At 46.5% G+C, this 25,297-nt stretch overlaps 1 protein-coding gene across 3 annotated transcripts in view; it reads right to left on the reverse strand.

Moving 5' to 3' along the window:
• Positions 1-25,297, reverse strand: part of LOC136587207 (sodium channel protein type 5 subunit alpha-like) — a 509,047-nt gene that overhangs the window by 212,404 nt on the left and 271,346 nt on the right. For all 3 annotated transcript variants that reach the window (XM_066585757.1, XM_066585756.1, XM_066585758.1), the window contains 2 exons: positions 11,871-12,006; positions 3,901-4,139 (listed from right to left, as the gene is read on the reverse strand). In XM_066585757.1, coding sequence (XP_066441854.1) covers positions 3,901-4,139; positions 11,871-12,006 — 375 coding nt within the window. The remainder of the gene's footprint in view (positions 1-3,900; positions 4,140-11,870; positions 12,007-25,297) is intronic.

The raw sequence follows: 25,297 nt of genomic DNA on the forward strand, positions 1-25,297 counted from the left end.
TCCGCCCTTCGATCGCCTCTGCTTTAAATGCCGTTTACAATTACTGTAAACAAGCAAGAGCCTCTGGGAACGCGATGCCTCCAGGGCGCTCACATCCCAACATCCCTGGCACTGTGCTTGGGCTGGACGCAACATGAGAGCTGAACGTCATTCTTTCAGGTACTCTTTATCTTTGAAGCCTTCAAAAACCTGGGAATCACTTATCACAGACACAAGTCTGATTAGTTTTCTATATCCTATTATGCGGCCCCGTGGGGGATCGCGTCCGATGTCTGCAGCGCTTACCTCTTCTGTAAGAAACAGAATACCTTTGATATTTCAATTTATATCGGTTATGCGGCTCAGTCCTAATGGATTCTTCATTCTCAGGAGGCCATCATTGGGCGCGGCTCAGATCACGTTTTAGCATCCTGTTAACATGTCTTCTTTGTATTTTCAAATGGTTCTGGGGAGAGGTGGTTAGAATCTTAGAATGGTAGAGTTGGAAGGGACCTCCGGGGTCATCGGGTCCTCCGGGGTCATCGGGTCCAACCCCCTGCTCAGTGCAGGATCACTAAATCATCTCAGACAGATATTTGTCCAGCCTTTGTTTGAAGACTTCCATTGTAGGAGAACTCCCCACCTCCCGTGGTAACCTGTTCCACTCATTGATCCCCTCACTGTCTAATATCTAATCTCTGTCCCCTCCCTTTCAGTTTCATCCCATTGCTTCTAGTCTTTCCTTGTGCAGATGAGAATAGGGCTGATCCCTCTGCAGTGTGACAGCCCTTCAGATATTTGTAGACAGCATTAAGTCTCCTCTCAGCCTTCTCTTCTGCTAAACATTCCCAGATCCTTTAACCGTTCCTCATAGGACATGATTTTTACCACGATTAGCGCCGCATTCCGAATGCCACTAATTGCGGTGCAACACTCCCATTGATTTTAATGGGGCCTCACATACCTGTGCCTAAACTTTTCGAGATTTTCGAGCGCTGTCTGTTCTATTTTTGATGGGTGATTAGGTGCATTAAAAACGCTGTCAAAAGCTGTGACGTGTTCAAAAACACAGCTCGAAATTGCGGTAAAAGGTCCCTCCCAGTGTGGCGACCACTTATGTGAACCTTAGAATGACTATCAAACTGGGATCAAAGTCATAGACACTATGTCCATGGGGGCCGTGCCATGTCTGTTACAATGATGAGGTCAAACAGTTACACATTAAACATTCGCAGTTATGGCATTTACCCAACTACACAAAGCTGGTATTTTCATCCTCCTTAGGCTTTGGTCAGACAAGTGTGTGTTTTGCGTAATGGGTTCCTATAGAAGCGTTCATATACACGGAAAAAGATAGGACATAGGTGCGCGTTTTGCAGGAGTTTCCATTGACTGCTATGGGAGCAGGAGTTAATGGAAACTCCTGCGCTGCCAATAAGTTCCCCCGTTGCTTACAGAAGCACCTTTTAAATGTCCCTCTGTTAACTCCTTAGTCCCCGCGGGGATGAGGGAGCTCCCCAAGGGTTCTGTTAATATCCGTGGGGAATCCCCTAATCACTGAATACCGTGACAGAACTGTCACAGTGGCCAGTGACGATGGGACTCCCCGCAGGGATGAAAGAATCCCCTGCCACAGCTGTCACAGACAGCATTGCTTTCAATGGGGTCGGCGCTGCTGCTGACCTATTAAAAGCAATGGGATGAAGGTAACCCTTGCAGTGATGATTTCCTGAGGACGTGAGGGTCTTGAAATATAAGCCCTTTCCCAAAAATCATCCCTAACGGTAGAAAAAAAATGTTAACCCACCTAGAAGTGCTGTCCGTCTCTTCTCTCCGATCCCGCTAACTCTGATTGGCTGAGCGCTGTGACCAATCAGAGGCAGCACTCAGCTGTCATTCAATGACAGGGGCCTTTGGGTGCATTTTCCCGCACACTTTATGAGCGTTGTGAGATGCCATTGTTTTTAATGGGTGCATTTATATGTGCAAGAAGCAATGCGAGAGAAAGATTGCAGCATGCCCTATTTTTGGGTGATTCTCTTGGAGAATCACCCATTCTTACCTAAATTTGCATCCTGCATGCATGTACATGTGGGTTTCATGCCAGTGCTTCCATAGGGAATAATGGGCAAATTTCACACACATGAAAATCGCAAGTGCAGAGATACAAGTGTGATGGGATTGGACCGGCATTGCACTTGCTCATGTGAACGCACCCTTTCAGTTCCGTTAACAAATCTGTAGGTTTTCTAAGAGACTTCGTCATGCTTGGGTATTTGTCTCAATTTGACAAGTTTCCATCGGAATCAGTTTTTTCAACAGGACAGATGAGCGCGGGCTGCCTGATATGGACAATGAACACCCTGCAGTAACGGGATGCTACATGATTGGCACCCTGCAGTAACGGGATGCTACATGATTGGCACCCTGCGGCGTCCTGCTACTTTATCCTGTTTGACGCCCTTTTCTTTATGTAATAAAAGAGGATAAGAAATGAAAACATGATATAAAGCAAAGCGAACGCATCCTTGTGTGGGGGTACCATTTCGTAATTTACACACATCCTGATTTGCCTCCATCACCAATGAGGTTACTGCCGGGCAATGGCGGAATTGGTTGTCTCATTTCCAGAGAAGGCATTTCCCCCTGATATCTGTAAAGCGGTGTAATTCTAGTTTAGACCTAGATTATGTGAAGAAGGTCTATTTAAAGAACTCCAAAAACTGCGACACACGACAAAGGGAACGGAGGTGTGAAAAAGACCTTAAAAGCATCACAGGTACATTCTGGAAAATATGTCATCGGGGTCAAAAATGCCCAAAAAGAAAACTCATTGAGCCTCATTTAGCGAAACTGTCATAAAGAAAACCTTGCACAGTCCCACTGAAATGACTAGAGCGGCAGAGAGGATTGTGCGAAGGAAGCACCCAATCGGCCAACGAAGGAACAAACACTTGGTCACCAGCTGATCGCAACTTTGGTGTAGACCGAAAAAAAATCATTTTCTGCAGCACATGTCCCTTCATGAATGGGGAGATGTGCTGCCAACACTGGGGGAAGCGATCAGATGGACCCCATACATTGTGAATGAGCCTGTCTGAAGGCCAGGTACGCCGTCGTCAATCTCATTGCCTGGGTCTTGTTATCGGAGTAACATCAAGCTAGATAAAAATACCTCAAGGGGCTTGTTCAGTTGTAAACTATTGATGGTCTATCCTTAGGATAGGTCTGTGGCCGGTACATCACAAGGTCATCAATAGTAGATAGATGGGGGTCTGCCACCCAGGACATCTACTAGCCAGCTGTTTACCAGGCCATCGTGCTTTTGAATAAACCTGATTTCTACAGGAAGCAGACAGCTCCCTTCTTACTGCAGTGGCCAGGTTTGGTATTCCGGGCAAAGTCCCCATTAATTTCAATGGGCACTTAGCCTGCAATACCAAGCCTAGCCACTCTAGGTTTGTACATGAGCATAACAGCCCAGAGAAGAGCTGATAGGTGGGGGCACTGTAGAAGGACTCTCGCCAATCTACCACTGATGACCTATCCTAAGGATGGACCATTACTAGTTTACAATTGGACAACCCCTTTTAAGTACTGGAGATTGTTATAGTCATTTGCGCCAAATTTAATAAAAGAACACTTTTTAAAACATGTTGTGCATTTCTAACAGACGTAAAATTGGTGCCACTTCATTCTACTCCACGTAATAAATCCTTGGGAGTGTCTGCCCACTTTTCTAGTTGCTCACCAAATTTAGCAGGCAGCGAGAAAAAGTGCAAGTTTTACTGTTACAATGTTTCACATTACCACTTGCAACATTTTATTAGCACATTTTATGCTACAACTTGGCACAAACGGCGCAAAAAACAGAAAAACATTTTGTAGACAAAAACCTCTCAGATCTGAAGGCGGACTCACATAGTTGCCGGTGTTGAGCATTTTATCAAAATTATTTGACATCTTGTAATGTTCCAGAGCCATGAAGAGGGTGTTCAGTACGATGCAGATGGTGATGGCCAGATCCGTGAAGGGGTCCATGACCACAAATTTCACGCCTTCCTTGAATTGTATCCATAGAGTGCAACAGTCCCAGACAAGATATCTATGGGCAAAATGATACCAGCAAGGAGGACATTTCTGGCGAGATTCTTCCAATTCTAAAAATAAAAACATAGAAATGCAGAATATAAATCCTAAAATTATGGAGTCTGGAAAGATTTACCAGGCAAACCTTTAATATATAAGCGGGCTGGGTGCAGAGTTCTAACCAGCGGCCTTGCTGGCTCTAGTGGTGCCTTTCTTTTATTCAGTCCACCCCTCAGTCTACCGTATGGGCTTTTCTTAGATTTTGCTCCTGGTGGTCTGAATGTGTCAAGTGGGCGGGTCCCACTAATCGTTTTCCATCAAATCTGACACCACTTTGACAGTTTAAATCACCAGGAGAATCTAAGAGGAGTCGGTAGAGGAAAACAGAAGGGGCAGTAGGAATAAAAGAAAGACTATGAGAGATGTCAGCGTGGCCATGGCTGCAAAGCTATGCAGCCGGCCCCTCTGACCCGAGGACATGTCCTCTTCAAAGTCAATGTCCATCTTTTAAAGGAGTTTTCTGTGACTTTCGTATTAATGGTTTATGTTTAGGATAAATAAACAATATCAGATTGGTGGGGGTCTCACATAGCGCTGTATATTGTGTTCTAGCTGCTTACTCCTATTCAAGTTAAAGGGTCTTTCTGGGCAAATACTATTGATGACCTACCCTCAGGATACATCATCAATAGTTGATCTGCCTCTTGGGATCTTTGGCAATCTACTGATCAACCGGCCTGCTGTCAGCGGGGCTGGACGTCATCAGAATTCAAGCAGGAAGTCTCGGAGGCGGCTTCACTTCCACTGATGACAAAGATAGTGAAGCCGCCTGTTACACTTCTGGCGTTGTGTTGGGTCGGAGCAGGGGGTCTCAGAGGCTGCTTCACTCTCATTAATTTCAAAGGGAGTGAACTCACCTCTCAAACTTCCTCCACCTAACTCAATGACCATGGCCCAGTGGCAATGACAGCGATCACCTACTGATGACCTATCCAAAGGAAGGGTTATTACCATAGTAGTGTTTACCTGGAATACCCCTTTAATGGAACTAAGCTACAATATGAGGCATAGCCACTACAACATGTATGTCGCTGTACCTGATAAATAGTGAAGGGGATGTGGTGCTCACCAAAGCGCCATAGCCCATTCAATCAGCGCATCAGTGAGGGTGCTTGGAGTTGGACCGCCACTAGTCTGATGTGGGTCTATTCTAAGGTAGGTGATCTGATCAGTGAGGGTGCTGGGAGTTGGACTGCCACAAGTCTGATGTTGGTCTATTCTAAAGTAGGCAGCTGATCGGTGAGGGTGCTTGGAGTTGGACCGCCACTAGTCTGATGTTGGTTTATTCTAAGGTAGTCAGCTGATTGGTGAGGGTGCTGGGAGTTGGACCGCCACAAGTCTGATGTTGGTCTATTCTAGGGTCGGTCAGCTGATCTGTGAGGGTGCTGGGAGTTGGACCCCCACTAGTCTGATGTTGGTCTATTCTAGGGTAGGTCAGCTGATCGGTGAGGGTGCTGGGAGTTGGACCGCCACTAGTCTGATGTTGGTCCATTCTAGGGTAGGTCAGCTGATCGATGAGGGTGCTGGGAGTTGGACCGCCACTAGTCTGATGTTGGTCTATTCTAAAGTAGGTCAGCTGATCTGGGAGGGTGCTGGGAGTTGGAACGCCACTAGTCTGATATTTGTTTATTCTAAGGTAGGACAGCTGATCTGTGAGGGTGCTGGGAGTTGGACCGCCACTAGTCTGATGTTGGTCTATTCTAGGGTAGGTCGGCTGATCCGTGAGGGTGCTAGGAGTTGGACCGCCACTACTCGGATGTTGGTCTATTCTAGGGTAGATCAGCTGATCGGTGAGGGTGCTGGGAGTTGGACCGCCACTAGTCTGATGTTGGTCTATTCTAGGGCAGGTCAGCTGATCAGTGAGGGTGCTGGGAGTTCGACCGCCACTAGTCTGATGATGGTCTATTCTAGGGTAGGTCGGCTGATCGGTGAGGGTGCTGGGAGTTGGACCGCCACTAGTCTGATGTTGGTCTATTCTAGGGTAGGTTGGCTGATCGGTGAGGGTGCTAGGAGTTGGACCGCCACTACTCGGATGTTGGTCTATTCTAGGGTAGATCAGCTGATCGGTGAGGGTGGTGGGAGTTGGACCGCCACTAGTCTGATGTTGGTCTATTCGAGGGTAGGTCAGCTGATCTGTGAGGGTGCTGGGAGTTGGACCGCCACTAGTCTCATGTTGGTCTATTCTAGGGTAGGTCGGCTGATCGGTGAGGGTGCTGGGAGTTGAACCGCCACTATTCTGATGTTGGTCTATTCTAAGGTAGTCAGCTGATCGGTGAGGGTGCTGGGAGTTGGACCGCCACTATTCTGATGTTGGTCTATTCTAAGGTAGTCAGCTGATCGGTGAGGGTGCTGGGAGTTGGACCGCCACAAGTCTGATGTTGGTCTATTCTAAGGTAGGTCAGATGATCGGTGAGGGTGCTGGGAGTTGGACTGCCACTAGTTTGATGTTGGTCTATTCTAGGGTAGGTCAGCTGATCAGTGAGGGTGCTGAGAATTGGACCGCCACTAGTCTGATGTTGGTCTATTCGAGGGTAGGTCAGCTGATCTGTGAGGGTGCTGGGAGTTGGACCGCCACTAGTCTGATGTTGGTCTATTCTAGGGTAGGTCGGCTGATCGGTGAGGGTGCTGGGAGTTGAACCGCCACTATTCTGATGTTGGTCTATTCTAAGGTAGTCAGCTGATCGGTGAGGGTGCTGGGAGTTGGACCGCCACTATTCTGATGTTGGTCTATTCTAAGGTAGTCAGCTGATCGGTGAGGGTGCTGGGAGTTGGACCGCCACAAGTCTGATGTTGGTCTATTCTAGGGTCGGTCAGCTGATCTGTGAGGGTGCTGGGAGTTGGACCCCCACTAGTCTGATGTTGGTCTATTCTAGGGTAGGTCAGCTGATCGGTGAGGGTGCTGGGAGTTGGACCGCCACTAGTCTGATGTTGGTCCATTCTAGGGTAGGTCAGCTGATCGATGAGGGTGCTGGGAGTTGGACCGCCACTAGTCTGATGTTGGTCTATTCTAAAGTAGGTCAGCTGATCTGGGAGGGTGCTGGGAGTTGGAACGCCACTAGTCTGATATTTGTTTATTCTAAGGTAGGACAGCTGATCTGTGAGGGTGCTGGGAGTTGGACCGCCACTAGTCTGATGTTGGTCTATTCTAGGGTAGGTCGGCTGATCCGTGAGGGTGCTAGGAGTTGGACCGCCACTACTCGGATGTTGGTCTATTCTAGGGTAGATCAGCTGATCGGTGAGGGTGCTGGGAGTTGGACCGCCACTAGTCTGATGTTGGTCTATTCTAGGGCAGGTCAGCTGATCAGTGAGGGTGCTGGGAGTTCGACCGCCACTAGTCTGATGATGGTCTATTCTAGGGTAGGTCGGCTGATCGGTGAGGGTGCTGGGAGTTGGACCGCCACTAGTCTGATGTTGGTCTATTCTAGGGTAGGTTGGCTGATCGGTGAGGGTGCTAGGAGTTGGACCGCCACTACTCGGATGTTGGTCTATTCTAGGGTAGATCAGCTGATCGGTGAGGGTGCTGGGAGTTGGACCGCCACTAGTCTGATGTTGGTCTATTCGAGGGTAGGTCAGCTGATCTGTGAGGGTGCTGGGAGTTGGACCGCCACTAGTCTGATGTTGGTCTATTCTAGGGTAGGTCGGCTGATCGGTGAGGGTGCTGGGAGTTGAACCGCCACTATTCTGATGTTGGTCTATTCTAATGTAGTCAGCTGATCGGTGAGGGTGCTGGGAGTTGGACCGCCACTATTCTGATGTTGGTCTATTCTAAGGTAGTCAGCTGATCGGTGAGGGTGCTGGGAGTTGGACCGCCACAAGTCTGATGTTGGTCTATTCTAAGGTAGGTCAGATGATCGGTGAGGGTGCTGGGAGTTGGACTGCCACTAGTTTGATGTTGGTCTATTCTAGGGTAGGTCAGCTGATCAGTGAGGGTGCTGAGAATTGGACCGTCACTAGTCTGATATTGGTTTATTCTAACGTAGGTGAGATGATCAGTGAGGGTGCTGAGAGTTGGACCGCCACTAGTCTGATATTGGTTTATTCTAAGGTAGGTCAGCTGATCGGTGAGGGTGCTGGGCGTTGGACCACTACTAGTCTGATGTTGGTTTATTCTAAGGTAGGTCAGCTGATCGGTGAGGGTGCTGGGAGTTGGACCGCCACAAGTCTGATGTTGGTTTATTCTAAGGTAGGTCAGCTGATCTCGGAGGGTGCTGGGAGTTGGACCACCACTAGTCTGAAGTTGGTTTATTCTAAGGTAGGTCAGCTGATTGATAAGGGTGCTGAGAATTGGACCGTCACTAGTCTGATATTGGTTTATTCTAACGTAGGTGAGATGATTGGTGAGGGAGCTGAGAGTTGAACCGCCACTAGTCTGATATTGGTTTATTCTAAGGCAGGTCAGCTGATCGATGAGGGTGTTGGGAGTTGGACCGCCACTAGTCTTATATTGGTTTATTCTAAGGTAGGACAGCTGATCTGTGAGTGTGCTGGGAGTTGGACCGCCACTAGTCTGATGTTGGTCTATTCTAGGGTAGGTCGGCTGATCGGTGAGGGTGCTGGGAGTTCGACCGCCACTAGTCTGATGTTGGTCCATTCTAGGGTAGGTCAGCTGAACGGTGAGGGTGCTGGGAGTTGGACCGCCACTAGTCTGATGTTGGTCCATTCTAGGGTAGGTCAGCTGAACGGTGAGGGTGCTGGGAGTTGGACCGCCACTAGTTTGATGCTGGTCTATTCTAGGGTCGGTCAGCTGATCGGTGAGGGTGCTAGGAGTTGGACCGCCACTTGTCTGATGTTGGTCTATTCTAGAGTAGGTCGGCTGATCGGTGAGGGTGCTGGGAGTTGGACCGCCACTAGTCTGATGATGGTCTATTCTAGGGTAGGTCAGCTGAACGGTGAGGGTGCTGGGAGTTGGACCGCCACTAGTCTGATGTTGGTCTATTCTAGGGTGGGTCATTAATATAGAAGATCACCATGATATGTCCAACATTAACTGTGAAGCATATCTTTCTAGAAGGTGGGAGATCCACTACAATATATGGCCAGAAATGACAACATTTTGGCTGCCAGCAGAAGCCGCTTGGAGGAACTAAGGAGCGAACTTGTTGTTTGTTAAAGATGTCATCTAAGAAATAAAAACACGGCTGCCGTCCGCACAGCCTCGGAGAAATCGGTCGCTGTATTCACGCCGGCGAGGGAGGTTTTGGTTAGCGAAAAACACACCATATTCCATGTGATTTTCAGGCGTTTGCTAAGCAGTTTTGTGATTTCCACACCTTTTACTTCCGTTTTTCTCTGCTCTGACCTTCCTGGTTCTTGTTTTCATGCGTTCCCCAAAGTAACGTGCGTTAGAAACTGATCGCACTCGCATTATTTTAACGTTCCTAAAGAACATAACGGGCGATTCGTGAACACGAGCGGCACAAACAGGACATGCACTGATTTCTCAAACTTGGACCCTCGGGCCAAGAGAAGAATCGATATGTGAATTAACCCATTTAAACGAATGGGGGTTCTGTCCGTCTCAGACAGAAGTGCGCAAAATGGCCTGTGTAAATAAAGCCTAAAGTCTTGTTCACACGGGCGCGTTTGTGCCGCTTATTACGCGCATCATTTTTATGTGCAAAATACGCAGTGAATAAAATCCATTAATTTCAATGTACATATTTTTTCATGCAATGCTTGATAACTTATGTAGCATGACCCTTTTTGGGGCGAATTACACACAATAGGTCATTGAAGTAAATAGGCTGGTGCAAATACGCAGTGAATATGCAGGAAAATTGCGTATTCTCTAAGCAAATTAATGGACCCTTCTGCAGACTTTTTTTGCATACGCAAATATGTGTATAAGTGCGCACAAAATCCCATAGGAGCGGGTGAAATACGCGGTGTAAAAGTGCGCACAAAATCCCATAGGAGCGGGTGAAATACGCGGGCAAATGCGATTTTCGATCATATAAATATGCAGTGTGCTTGCGCGACTGAAACCGCATCCACCCGTGTACAAGCCCCTAGCATGTAAAGCATTGCGCACAGGGGCAAAAGTGTCATCCATTTATCATTCACATCAAAAGAAAAAACAGAAGGTGGCCCAAGTGATCTAAAACACCCATTGAAGTCAGTGGATGAGTGAACAATATGTAGCGCACACGCACGCCACGCCAATGCATTGTATTATTTTTTATGCAACCGCTGACTTTAATGGGCAACTTTGGAGCTTAATACCTTACTGTTGGATGAGCCTGACAGGAAGGAAGAGCGTGTTGTTCTGGTCGGCCCCCCGCCCTTGGATCGGCCTTCTTCTCCTCGGGTCTCACTAACCTGTCCTGCCTATATTCTAGGATGGGGTTCTAAGAGGCTGCATGGATGGCAGACATGGTTTTTCACTCCCTAGACAACCCCTTTAAGTACAATGTACAGTATAGGCCACAAGCAGTGAGCCCCCCTTAGTGAGACCCCCTTAGTGGACTATGACTATGAATGGTATTTGGTGTTCTTACTGCTAGATATATGTTATGGGATTAATCAGCACAGAAAACATAAAATATTCTTGCCTTTGTCAGTAGGCACAAAACTTTAGTCACGGCTAGTGGGAAAGCGATACTGAATTTACGGACGGCCTTGTATATGACATGCTATAAGCATTCAATCATCTCTGTCCTGCCTACATAAGAGGTGCATTCAGGTTCTACGGTCTCCTCCTAGGAGCAGATAGAAACATGGGACACACTATAGAAGATGTTCTTCGGGATGAGCGAGACAGATGGCAGCGTCGCCCGCTGCACAGAGCCCGCGGCTGCAGTTAAAAGCGGTTTCAGTACTTAAAATGATGAAATTTCCTAGAACAGCGTGTAATCATCCATTTTCTTCACCTGCGTGGAGGAGCACCCGTCGACATTCATCAGTCGAGTGAGACATGCGGCCAAGGTGTCATGGAAGTGAAAAATGTGCATCGGTGGGTAGGATAGTTAGAAGAAGGCCAAACGTCATGCGGGAACAAACTAAAGGAGCCTCGGCCACGCACCAGCCGGTCTGACACCATGATTGTGTGAGTGGAGCAAATGGTTATAGAGGACCGCCGGCTGACTGTGGAAGAGACTGCATGCAAAGTCAGCATTTCTGTAGGATCTGTCGACACCGTCCTGAGTGAAGACCTGAAGATGCTGCAAATCCATCAAGACGTCACTCCTGCTCACGGGGGTCGTTAGTCAGGGGTTCCTGGAAGTGGTTTGAATGCTTCCTCCTCACCTGACCTTGCACCCAGCGATTCTTGGCTTTTTCCAACACTGAAGGCCGCTCTCCTTCATTGCCCATTTTCCAGTCATTGCTGATGTTCCAGTGGGCAAAACAGACCCCCGAAGAAGCGTTTGCAGCGGCCATGCAATCATGGCATCAATGTTGTGAAAAATGTCTCCATCAAGAGGGAGATTATGCGCAGAAGTGACAATATTTGTAGCTTTCTGGGGTAGGTCATTTTAGAAAAACATTAGGTGAACTTAGAACTTGAAGCACCTGGCATCATCATCTGCATTAGGGGGCGCTATGTGGGCAATGTGTCAGCTGGTTTTGCTTTCTTTGTATTTCTATTTCTTAGCACAGGTATATTTATCATTCACGGGATTGACGTTTCCGAGATCAGTCTTGAATGATGTATGGTGTTTGCGCTTGTAAAGTCTTCACGAATGCTCAGACCTGTCATACAAGATAAAATGGATCCATTTCTACTGTATCTTACAGATACTCACCTTCCATGGCGATGGTGAGGACGCTGACTGCGCTAACGGCCCGCTGTCTCTGAAACGGCACGTCCATGTATTCTATGGAGAGTCGATGAGGCATCAGCAGCTGCATCTTACTCATTTCAAGGTCCGAAGGAGACACCTGAGAAACAAGAAGCTGATTTATACATCCGATGCAATCACCATGTATCTGCTATCATGTATATACAGTATTCACATGTGCCATGTCACTCCTGGGCATTGGAAGTGATAGAATCGGCCTTCAGTTTAGGTAAAAGCTCTCCGATGATTATCCTAAACTGTAATTAAAGCCTCTGTGCGCCCATCATAGACATGACACGTTTCATCTCCGTTATCAAATATGTTACGATTTCTTAGAACTCTGAGCAATAGATTCCACAAGACCCAGCGTGTTATCAGCGCTCTCAGACACATGGAGAGCCCTCGAGTGCGATACAGAAGTCAGGGGATGCCGGCCTCAATAATTCTAGGAATCAGATAATGAGGGGCGACGACTAGAACATAAGTATCTGGAGAGACGAGGAGCATGGGGTGCGGGAACATCACCAAGTGGTTACACTTAAAACTGTGCCAGGATTCCTGCTCTTCGGCCTTTTCATGCTTAGCCTTGAGTTAACCAAAACAGTCGAGCAGGGTTTCGGGTCCAACCTTTCTAAAAGATGAGTTCAGCGCATACCTGAACCTCGAGCGGTTCATCTTGGCCAAACCTAAAATTCTTCTTCTCGCGTCTTCTTTTTCCTTTTTTTTATAAAGAAGGAAAAAGGCAAAAAAGAGGAAAAGAAGAGGAAAAAAGAAGAAAAAGGAAACAGAAGGGAAAAAAAGGAAAATAAAAATAAGAAAAAAGGCAAAAAAAGAGAAATAAAGTGATGGAAAATGAAGAAGATGAAGGAGAAGAAGAAAAAAAGGAAAAGAGGAAACGTAAGAAAAAAGACAGAAAAAGAAGACGTGCAAAAAGAAGGGAAAGGTTTTTACCTTCTTTTTTCCTCTTTTCCTCCTTTTTAAAAGAAGGAAAAAGGAGGAGGAAAGAGAAGGAAAAACATCTTTTTCCTCCTTTATCTTTTGTTTAAAAAATGAAAAAGTAAGGAAAAATAAGAAGGAAAAGGAAAAAAATGAAAAATATTATTTTTTCTTCTCTCTTCCCTAACTTTGCCTTCAAAACGGCTCAGAAGTACTTGCTTGGGGTTAAACTTTGCTACATTTTCGGTTCGGTCTTGTCTGGGCTGAAACCGCTAAAGAAAGAAGAAGGAAAAAGAAGCAGAAAGAAGATAAAAAAAGAAGGAAAATATACATTTTTCTTCTTTTTCCTTTTTCTTTTTTAACATTGCCTCAAAACAGCTCCAAAATACTTAGATATACTCTTAGGTCACCTAGGAGTGTTATACGGGGCTTTCATGGATCTTAGACAGTGTTATACACCTGATGTAGAAGCATTTGCGAAGTTCGGATTCAAACTAATTCGGACCGAGCCAAACTTTTTGCCTAAATTCCACGAATCAGCCGAACCAAACTTTTGAAAGTTCTCTCAACACAATTCATTTTCTTCAGCTTACAAGACCAGAAAATAACAAAAGAACTAATGCTCACCTCACTCATTCCCCACCGCCCCTCTGGGGGTGCCTTCAAGGTCCCTAAACATCTCTAGTCCCACACTACCAGCAATATCAGCACAACATTGACAACATGCATCGATGACCCCTTCCTGTCAAGCTGGTGGAGGTGGAGTAATGGTGTGCGGAATGCTTTCTTGGCACACCCTGGATCCTCTGTTAACTATGATGAATTGTTGTAGTTCTGAATGCCAAGAGATCCAAAGGGCTACTAGATGGGGGTCTCTAAAAAAGTGTCTGTTCAGTTTATATTCTGACTCCCAAGTAGATAAACAGGCTAGAAGGTAAAAAGGTTTATACCACAAAGTTAAGAATGATGATAATGATGGCGGAACAGGTTCTCTTGAATGTTCTAAGACTTGACTGGTTTCCAGTTCCCAGTGCTAGTGAAATGCTTGCAGAACAGCAGCAATTTCTGTTGTTCCATAGCTGAAGCTTGCATGCCCCGCATACAGTAAAGCAAGTGGCGGAGAGAGGAGACAGACTTGCATTGTGCATTTGTTTTGTTTAGGCATTGCTGCTCGTGGGAGGGAAATAGCTGCCATACTAAGGCGGTAGTGAACATATGCCGGAGCGACCGGCACTAGTGGATGCAAGCAGCTCCGACCTTCCGACATCAATACACAAGGCTGGATTTACAGCAGATGCTTCGGATTAATGTCTATCCCGCTGGATGCTGGGCTTCCTACATTCCATCTAAATCGCTTCTAGAAATTGATGACGAATATTTACAACAACAAAAAAATTAAAGTTTTGTATAAGAAAATAAAAAAATAGAATGTTGAGAATAAGGATACATGCAAAGGACATATAAAGAATAAGAACATTCTAAACATTACTGGATTGCTGCTGGCATGTCCATACATGGCATAACTTCAATGGGATTCAACATGGCTCAACACGCCCACCAGGTCCTTTCATTGCAAACATAGATGTGACAATATCACAATGAGTATAAATAAACATTGGGGACGTTGCTCATAGCAACCACTCAGTTCTTCCTACTATTTTTGTAGTGCAGGTTGGTAAATAGATGATTGGTTGCTTTGGGCAATGGGGCACATTGGCGCACAGAACTAGTGTTCTGCCAGAATTCTGCTGTTAGAAATGGGGTTACCACTAGGGGCACCGGGGTCCAGTTGGTCCTGGTGCTGCAGGGGCCCAGGCTGGCGGCTCTGTCACAGGTTCGCCCACTGAGGTGCTTGGTCGCAGCGGCCGACAGCGTGTCCCGTATCGTTCACAGACGCGCCTGTCCGTTGGTCGGCCGCACGGCGCTCAGGCCGGTGCGCGCCGCCTGGGGGACGCGGCTTTATGATTCCCTCCGGTCGTCATGTGACTTCGCTCCACCCCTCTGGGTGGGGAGTTCTGCATATATACCTTGCTGAGCCGGACTCTGGTTGCCACTATTTGGTTTTGACTTCTCTGGCTACACCCACAATTATTGACCTGACTTTTGTGTGTTTAACTTCAGCCTTTCAGTTGACTCTGCCTCTGTTTTGCCCTCTTGTACTCCGCACGTGTCTTTCGGTTTGACCCTGCTTTTCACAACTACTCTCTGGTCTACACACTTGTTGCTTCCAGTCAGCTACACGGTGCTCACCTGCCGGTCTCCCTGTCCCTCCTTCTTTGGGGTCCCTGTCACTGATGCAGCGCAGGGACCGTCGCCCAGTTGTCGCCCTGGGGCGGTAAAGGCCGACCGTCGTCTTAGGCGCGATGTAAGACGCGGACTGAACTGCCCATGACCCGATCTGAGAATCCGTCCATGACCTCAGCTACCAACAAAGTCGAGTCAATGGAAGCGGGCTCTATGTCCCCACAGGAACGCAAGAAACTCCGGCTAAGCAACCGATTATGACTTTATTGTGGAGGCCCAGGTCATCGTGTCACCAACTGCCTCAAGAAACAGCCGCCGGAATACTTTCGCTCCTAGGCGATCCCTCAAGACATCGCCTAGGAGCTCAGGTACTTCCGGAATGTTCCAAATTGTTTGTGTCGTTCTCTATTTCTTATAATGCTCATCATCTCAACGGTCGGGCCTTTATTGGTTCTGGGGCTGCTGTGAACTTCATTAATTTTGAATTTGTCAAATCTATGTCTGCATATCTTTTACCAGTGAATCCTTCCATCCGAAGAACCAAGGAATAAAATAAGTATACACATAGAGGAACGTTAGATTCTCCTCAGACTGCATTAGAGATGTCCCTCTGCAGAATGAGGGGAGGTAGATTCTCCTCAGTATATACACATAGAGGGGAGGTAGATTCTTCTCAGTATATACAAATAGAGCGGAGGTAGATTCTTCTCAGTATATACACATAGAGGTGAGGTAGATTCTCCTCAGTATATACACATAGAGGTGAGGTAGATTCTCCTCAGTATATACACATAGAGGTGTGGTAGATTCTCCTCAGTATATACACATAGAGGGGAGGTAGATTCTGCTCAGTATATATACACATAGGAGGTGAGGTAGATTCTCCTCAGTATATATACACATAGGAGGTGAGGTAGATTCTCCTCAGTATATATACACATAGAGGTGAGGTAGATTCTCCTCAGTATATACACATAGAGGTGAGGTAGATTCTCCTCAGTATATACACATAGAGGTGAGGTAGATTCTCCTCAGTATATACACATGGAGGTGAGGTAGATTCTCCTCAGTATACAGTTAGGGCCAGAAATATTTGGACAGTGACACAAGTTTTGTTATTTTAGCTGTTTACAAAAACATGTTCAGAAATACAATTATATATATAATATGGGCTGAAAGTGCACACTCCCAGCTGCAATATGAGAGTTTCCACATCCAAATCGGAGAAAGGGTTTAGGAATCATAGCTCTGTAATGCATAGCCTCCTCTTTTTCAAGGGACCAAAAGTAATTGGACAACGAACTCTAAGGGCTGCAATTAACTCAGAAGGCGTCTCCCCCGTTAACCTGTAATCAATTAAGTAGTTAAAAGGTCTGGGGTTGATTCCAGGTGTGTGGTTTTGGATTTGGAAGCTGTTGCTGTGACCAGACAACATGCGGTCAAAGGAACTCTCAATTGAGGTGAAGCAGAACATCCTGAGGCTGAAAAAAAAGAAAAAATCCATCAGAGAGATAGCAGACATGCTTGGAGTAGCAAAATCAACAGTCGGGTACATTCTGAGAAAAAAGGAATTCACTGGTGAGCTTGGGAACTCAAAAAGGCCTGGGCGTCCACGGAAGACAACGGTGGTGGATGATCGCCGCATACTTTCTTTGGTGAAGAAGAACCCGTTCACAACATCAACTGAAGTCCAGAACACTCTCAGGGAAGTAGGTGTATCTGTCTCTAAGCCAACAGTAAAGAGAAGACTCCATGAAAGTAAATACAAAGGGTTCACATCTAGATGCAAACCATTCATCAATTCCAAAAATAGACAGGCCAGAGTTAAATTTGCCGAAAAACACCTCAAGAAGCCAGCCCAGTTCTGGAAAAGTATTCTATGGACAGATGAGACAAAGATCAACCTGTACCAGAATGATGGGAAGAAAAAAGTTTGGAGAAGAAAGGGAACGGCACATGATCCAAGGCACACCACATCCTCTGTAAAACATGGTGGAGGCAACGTGATGGCATGGGCATGCATGGCTTTCAATGGCACTGGGTCACTTGTGTTTATTGATGACATAACAGCAGACAAGAGTAGCCGGATGAATTCTGAAGTGTACCGGGATATACTTTCAGCCCAGATTCAGCCAAATGCTGCAAAGTTGATCGGACGGCGCTTCACAGTACAGATGGACAATGACCCCAAGCATACAGCCAAAGCTACCCAGGAGTTCATGAGTGCAAAAAAGTGGAACATTCTGCAATGGCCAAGTCAATCACCAGATCTTAACCCAATTGAGCATGCATTTCACTTGCTCAAATCCAGACTTCAGACGGAAAGACCCACAAACAAGCAAGACCTGAAGGCTGCGGCTGTAAAGGCCTGGCAAAGCATTAAGAAGGAGGAAACCCAGCGTTTGGTGATGTCCATGGGTTCCAGACTTAAGGCAGTGATTGCCTCCAAAGGATTCGCAACAAAATATTGAACCAAAAAATATTTTGTTTGGGTTATGTTTATTTGTCCAATTACTTTTGAGCTCCTAAAATGTGGAGTGTTTGTAAAGAAATGTGTACAATTCCTACATTTTCTATCAGATATTTTTGTTCAACCCTTTAAATTAAACGTTACAATCTGCACTTGAATTCTGTTGTAGAGGCTTCATTTCAAATCCAATGCGGTGGCATGCAGAGCCCAACTCGCGAAAATTGTGTTACTGTCCAAATATTTCTGGCCCTAACTGTATACACAGAGAGGTCAGTTAGAGTGTTGTGCCAAATTTTGCGCTTGGACAACACCAGGAAGTTACATTGCAGAGGGGTGCCAATACTTTTGCAATTAGCATTGAACAATCAAGTTGTGGCTCCTTTACTTTTCTTAATTAGGACCTGCCAAATTTCATGTTTGTAAGATACCAGGAAATTAGAGAATTAGTGGCAAGTCAGTCAGTTAGTCAGTCAGTCAGTGAGTCAGTCAGTGAGTCAGTCAGTGAGTCAGTCAGTGAGTCAGTCAGTCAGTCAGTCAGTCAGTCAGTCAGTCAGTCAATAAGCCAGTCAGTGAGTCAGTCAGTCAGTGAGTCAATAAGTCAGTCAGTGAGTCTGAGTCAATAAGTCAGTCAGTGAGTCAGAGTCAATAAGTCAGTCAGTGAGTCAATAAGTCAGTCAGTGAGTCAATAAGTCGGTCAGTGAGTCAGTGAGTCGGTCAGTGAGTCGGTCAGTGAGTCAGTGAGTCAGTCAGTGAGTCGGTCAGTCAGTGAGTCGGTCAGTCAGTGAGTCAGTCAGTCAGTGAGTCAGTCAGTCAGTGAGTCAGTCAGTCAGTGAGTCAGTCAGTCAGTGAGTCAGTCAGTCAGTGAGTCAGTCAGTGAGTCAGTCAGTCTGTCAGTCAGTCAGTGAGTCAGTCAGTCAATAAGTCAGTCAGTGAGTCAATAAGTCAGTCAGTGAGTCAATAAGTCAGTCAGTGAGTCAATAAGTCAGTCAGTGAGTCAGTCAGTGAGTCAGTCAGTGAGTCAGTGAGTCAGTGAGTCAGTCAGTCAGTCAGTCAATAAGCCAGTCAGTGAGTCAGACAGTCAGTCAATAAGCCAGTCAGTGAGTCAGTCAGTCAGTCAGTCAATAAGTCAGTCAGTCAGTCAATAAGTCAGTCAGTGAGTCAATAAGTCAGTCAGTCAGTCAGTGAGTCGGTCAGTGAGTCAGTCAGTGAGTCGGTCAGTCAGTGAGTCAGTGAGTCAGTCAGTCAGTGAGTCAGTCAGTCAGTGAGTCAGTCAGTCAGTGAGTCAGTCAGTCAGTCAGTCAGTGAGTCAGTCAGTCAGTGAGTCAGTCAGTCAGTGAGTCAGTCAGTCTGTCAGTCAGTCAGTCTGTCAGTCAGTCAGTCTGTCAGTCAGTCAGTCAGTCAGTCCGTCAATAAGTCAGTCAGTGAGTCAATAAGTCAGTCAGTGAGTCAATAAGTCAGTCAGTGAGTCAATAAGTCAGTCAGTGAGTCAGTCAGTGAGTCGGTCAGTGAGTTGGTCAGTGAGTCAGTCAGTGAGTTGGTCAGTGAGTCAGTCAGTGAGTCAGTCAGTGAGTCAGTGAGTAGGTCAGTGAGTCAGTCAGTGAGTCAGTCAGTGAGTCAGTCAGTGAGTCAGTCAGTGAGTCAGTCAGTGAGTCAGTCAGTGAGTCAGTGAGCCGGTCAGTCAGTCAGTGAGTCAGTCAGTCAGTGAGTCGGTCAGTCAGTGAGTCAGTGAGTCAGTCAGTCAGTGAGTCAGTCAGTCAGTGAGTGAGTGAGTCAGTGAGTCAGTCAGTGAGTCAGTCAGTGAGTCAGTCAGTGAGTCAGTCAGTGAGTCAGTGAGTCAGTCAGTCAGTCAGTGAGTCAGTCAGTGAGTCAGTGAGTCAGTGAGTCAGTCAGTCAGTCAGTGAGTGAGTGAGTCAGTCAGTCAGTCAGTGAGTGAGTCAGTCAGTCAGTGAGGGCTTTCGTCTTATATATATATATGCATGTAACATATTTACCAACCTCATGTGACAATAGGATGAATTTGTCAAAAATAACGGCAATGCTGCCGCCACCAAAACAGACTTCAAAAATCCCCCAATATTCGTATTTACGGCTCGTTCTAGTTTTTGTCTAATATGTACCCTACATGCACCATAGAATGATCTGCACCGACCGCCTCCGTATAACTACAGCATATGCGCCAAGTATACCTAAACAATCCATATGGTGCAACGTACTAAGATAGGTAAAGGGTTTTGTCAAGAATATGAGCTTCCTTCATCGTTCGGTAACAGAGAAAGAGATGATGAAGCATCAATATAAGAGACCACTTAGAGCTAAAAATAAGACGACCCGCGAGGCATCTTCAATCTTTAATTGGTTTATCATTGTGCTTCTAATACGCCCCAGAATAGCAACAATACAGCAATGGATAACTGACACGATGACGGAGGTACAGCGATGAGAGGAGCGCAGGTAAATGGGGGAGGTGGTCTACAAGGAGACTCGAGGTTCAGAGATACTTGCTGATATATGAATCTGCACCATCCGCACTCAACATTCAAGCCTTTATAGCAGAAGCTCCATCCATTTCTATATGGTTACACTAGGGCCATGTGATGTACACTGGATGGCCGCACCCCGTCTAGTAGCGCTGAACTCTTCTCCATTGTGTAGATTCACGTAGATGAAGTCGTTCCGCAGGAATCATTATTGGCTGGGATAATGTCCTCAAATATAAGAGTACAGACAATGAATAGGAAATGTCTAAAATATCGTAATTACTGCGAGCCAGGAATAAGGGAATTAGGAACAGGAGAAAGCCAATGTGGCTCAATAGAGATGTAAGGGGGCAATAAACACTAAAAGAAAGCGTTAAACTACTAAAACAGGAAGCACTAAATCCAACAATACTCCATGTGACATCACTGATTACTCAGGAGGGTCGCTGATCCGGGGATTAGTCTGATTGCCAGGTTGGAGTCAGGAAGGAATTTTTTCCCCTAATATGAGGAAAATTGACTTCTACCTCATTGGGTATTTTTCCCTTCTTCTGGATCTACATTGTAGGAGGTAATAGGCTAAACTGGATGGACTAACATACTATGTTACTTGTGGACAGGAAGCTTCTCAAAGTCACCGCAAATTAGATGACGGTGCTGACATGTTCTGACTGGCTGACAGGAAGGGGTCTTCGGTTCATGCTGCTTCTGCCAAATTCTGACCTCCCATCAGCACGGAGCAACGGAAATCTGGATTCATCTGACCAGATGTTTTTCCGCTGCTCAGTGATACAATTTTAGTACGTTTTGCCCCCCTGGAGTCTTGCCCACTGGTGTAACTATAGGGAATGCAGGGATACGGTTCCACCCGGGCCCAGGAGCCTTAGGGGGCCCATAAGGCCTCTCTTCTCCATATAGGGAGCCCATACTGGAGGTCAGCCTTACAGTCCAGTGATTATTACAGCTGTTTCTTATCTTCATCGTGATCAATACTATTGATGAATCCATAATGCACGGCATAAAAGCCCAATGAGATGAATCGGGGTACGTGGTCCATAAATCTCAGCACCTTTACTGTAAGACCTGCCTGCCTCCTGGAGATGACCTTTCTTATATACTAGAATGGATTCAAGGCTCGAGTCAGATCAAATCCCCCACAAAGTCATAGAAAAACAAAATCCTACGATTCCCCGGTCGTCTCTCAGCCCCGGGTGCCCAGAATTGCTTTTTGGGGTTCATCACTAAGCAATACGAACCCTTCAGGGCAGTCAAAGTTCTGTTAATAAGCTAGGCCCCTAAAATGACGAACACCTCGTGGAAAATAAAAATATTTCAAGGGGGAAAACTCCATGTTTGGTGAAGTTTTTTATTTTTAGTTGAAGTTGTAGCCACATTAACCAAACTTCATTACAAAATTGCGGCTTTGCTGTTTCTACTGCATCTACCTGTAGGTTCGCCGGTGGGACTCTTGTATATGCAGGACTACAGAGTGGACATTCTTTAATTGCTCTTGGGGCAGTCACACTGTCTTTTTCTTGGAAATAAGGGAGATGGAACTATACCTCCGCAGCGCCACCTATAGGATTGCAGCATTTAATGCCTGACCCTTCATACAGGTCTGTAGAGCACTAAGTGGGAATTGAAAACCAGGCCAGAATCCATCCACAGACAGCTGTTTCGGGATTTTTAGCCCTCATCAGTATGCAGTAGGATCCTGGCTTGGCTAGTGAGAGGCCTGTGCCATGGAAAAACACTCTTACAGTTTTTGATGCAGTTATTTGAGCCTAAGGCCACTTTCATACGCAGCATAAATCGCTGGGAGCATTCTACTATGGAATACCTGCCGCCATTACACTGGAAAACTGCATCGGCCAATTCTGCACCCAAAAGGGTGAGGGTTTGGGTGTGGGTTTTTTTTAAACGGACCTACTGTGGGATTTAAAGAGGTTATCCGGGCAGTGCCTGCTGGGTCACACCAGGGGTTGGAGCGGGAAGCCGCTGCCCCGATCTCTGTGAAGTGGGCAGCGCTTGTAATTGCAGGCATAGCGCTCACTGAAATCAGTGGAACCTCAGCATGCAATTACAAGCGCAGCTCCCATTGATTTCCATGAAAACTGCGCCAACAATTATGAGCGCCGCCACTTCACAGGGGTGGGAGCAGCGGCTTCTTCTGCCCGGAAAACCCTTTAATCCCTGGTATTGCAAGGGTTGAATTCTGCCGCAGAAATCTGATTCATTGCGGAAAGTGTCTGCACGATATGAAAGACTTCTGAATCTCCTCCACACGGCTCTTCCACAAGGATTCCACCAGCGGAAGTTCCACAACTACTATCCAAATAGTCGCTAAACATATGAGCAACTTTTACACAAACCTCCCAGATTCTGCAGAACAGTCCCAGGTTTGCGAAGCTTTCCCCAATTCCCGGGCAGCAGTAGGCACATCCCACTCACCCACCCACCCAATGGCGGATCATATTAGGGGCGGCCGAACTGCCCCTACTGATAAGTATTTAAAAAACGGCTATACTCACCTCATCGCTCCTCACGCTCCTAGCCTGTGCCGCCTGTGCCTCTGGTGCCCACAGTGCTTCTGGGTAGCCAGATCACATGACAACTAGATGCTTTTTTATTGGAGAAAGTGGCAGGGGGAGGAGCCAGCTTAGGATACTTATCAGAGGCGGGGAGATGGGTTCTTAATTCCACTGAGACCAGAGCAGAGAACAGCCTGCCTGCCAGCTCGTTATATTACATCATGGCTGGTGGTGTGGCAGAGAAGGAGCGACCAATGGCATTCACTGGGGTGGTCGGGGTTCACTGCAGGTACCTTATGGTCACCCCTACTTAATTAAGCCATACAGGCAGTGGTTGGTGTTCCTGCAGAGGCGGTCCCGGGGATCTGGTTCAAATTACTCAACCTTCGCTCCCCAAGTTGATGCAGAACACCTGGGGCTCACTACTAGGTACTGCGGGGTAGAGGGCCATCCGAGACCGCGCCATTTTTCGCACAGCCCTTCTCGTATGATCAGTTGGGAATGTTTAATGCTATGCAAAAATAAATTAGCATCTTTGATAAGTAATAAAGAGGCTGCTCTGTCATAAGAGAAAAACTATATGGATCACACCGATAGGGAGTTTGTATTCTGCTTGTGCAGGTGTAGTGGCCCATCCGCCGGGCAGAAGAAAAGAAGATACGGCCGCGACGGAGACCCTAGTGTCCAGAGAGGTAAGAAATGCCTTTTTCCTCTCCATAGCTGCGGGCACGCACAGATACCACTGTGGGATTCAGAAGTGAAATCTGTGCATGCAACTGGACATGTATACCCAAGTTGTCGCTGTATACCCATCCTGTAAGCTTGTTAAATGTGAAGTGTAAAAATACATGTAATATAAACATTATGGAGGGACCCCATAATAACCGGTAACCCTCAGGAGCTGGATTCTAAATAATACCTATCATTGCCATCATTATATATATATAATAAATCATTACCATTGCTTCCTTCCTTTAGTGTTCCGTTTGCCTCCGGCCAACCACTCCGGCTCCTAATAAGTAACCAAAAGGTTTCTCTTGTGCATTTGTATTGTCAGTGTCTTCTATGTGTGTATCTGTGATGTGTATTGCACCTCTGCAGAACTGAATGGGTTATGTCTGGGAAATGTAGCTTGCTGTGTGTCACGTCATCATGTTGTATATATGTGTATGCAAGGTGTAGTGCAAGGGTTTCCTTGCAAAAGTCAGTCTCCGAGTCAGTCTATGCAAGAGAGTCATGGAGAGAACTTCTGCTGAGTAGGAAAAACTGTGCCTCGTCTGGTGAGGAGCCCCAGGATAGAAGAGGCTGAGAGATGGCCTGATGTGTGTCCTGGGTCCAACTCACCCAGGCCCCCCTGCTGTTAATATGAAGGACTGAAAGAGAGGGTGAAGAACCGCCAGGCAGCGCCGAGTGCTACTTCTAAGTGTGAGTGTTGACCGATAGAGAGCGGGAGATAGAAAGAGAGTGGCTGTGAGCAGAACCTCACAGATAACTGGGACTGTTGCTTCTTCTGACATACCATGAATCCTCCCTGACACACCACTACGCTATGTTGGCACCAGTGTTACACTGGCGGATGTAACGTTATGGACTGTTGTAATACACTTTATTAAATTAAAGGAGCTCTACCAACTGTTCCTGGTTTTGCTCAGAAAGTTATCCCTGTGTGTGGACTATTATCTTTCAACTACTGGATTCACTACAGGGGATGGAACGGTGGCGTCACGAGTGACAAGGACTTTAAGGTAAACTGCGGATTGGATTTTTCCTGTGAAACTCCCCCAGCAGTAACTTGGTCGGGTCCTGAGCTACCCCCAGGGGAGGAGATGGTAGAGCCCCATGACAAGGCCTTATCTACCCCGCTATCTCCTCAGCTCTGGGCCTGCTCCTCGGACACTGCACAGAAAGCAGCAAGATAGCAGCATACCCACACCAGAACAACTCAGTGAATAAATACTGTACCAGAACCAAGCGCATAATATCAATAAAACACCAGAAGCAAGTTCATTACAAAGACACAGTACCAGAACCAACATCAGTACATAGACATAGCACCAGAACAAAGTTCACACCATAAATACAGCACCTGAACTAAGCTCAGAACATAAATACAGTAACAGAACTGAACTCAGTACATAGATACAATATCAGAGTGAAGCTCATAACAAACACAGTACTCAGCTATTGGGTAGTGAGGCGCCGATGGGCTGACTGTGGTGCCTCGGAACAAGAAAGGGCAAAAGACAGAGGTAGAAGGAGGATGATTCATATAGCTCCACACAGGGGTGTAACTATAGGGGATGCGGTCACACCGGGGCCCAGGAGCCTTACGGGGCCCATAAGCCTCCTCTTTTCCATATAGGGAGCCCAGTACTATGAATAAAGCATTCTAGTTGGGGGCCCTGTTACAGGTTTTGCATTGGAGCCCAGGAGCTTACAGTTACACCTCTGGCTCCACAAGAGGCTGCCGTTGTGAGGAACGTGATCATCTGACCGGGCAGACCAAAGAGAAGTGATCCCCTGCAGCCTACATTCGTCTAGTGCCCCCTAGCACATAGCTAAGGCCAGCCATGCTCCTATATCTCCCCGAACCAAACCAAAGACATTAATGATATGACTATTCCTATAGAGATGAGCGCACTGCACTATTCTTATTATACCACCGCCATTATACTGCCACTATACTGCGAGTTTTTGTGAAATGTAGCCTCTGACATAATTGCAGGAAGTCCA

This window comes from Eleutherodactylus coqui, chromosome 12 (assembly GCF_035609145.1).
Source record: "Eleutherodactylus coqui strain aEleCoq1 chromosome 12, aEleCoq1.hap1, whole genome shotgun sequence".
NCBI lineage: Eukaryota > Metazoa > Chordata > Amphibia > Anura > Eleutherodactylidae > Eleutherodactylus > Eleutherodactylus coqui.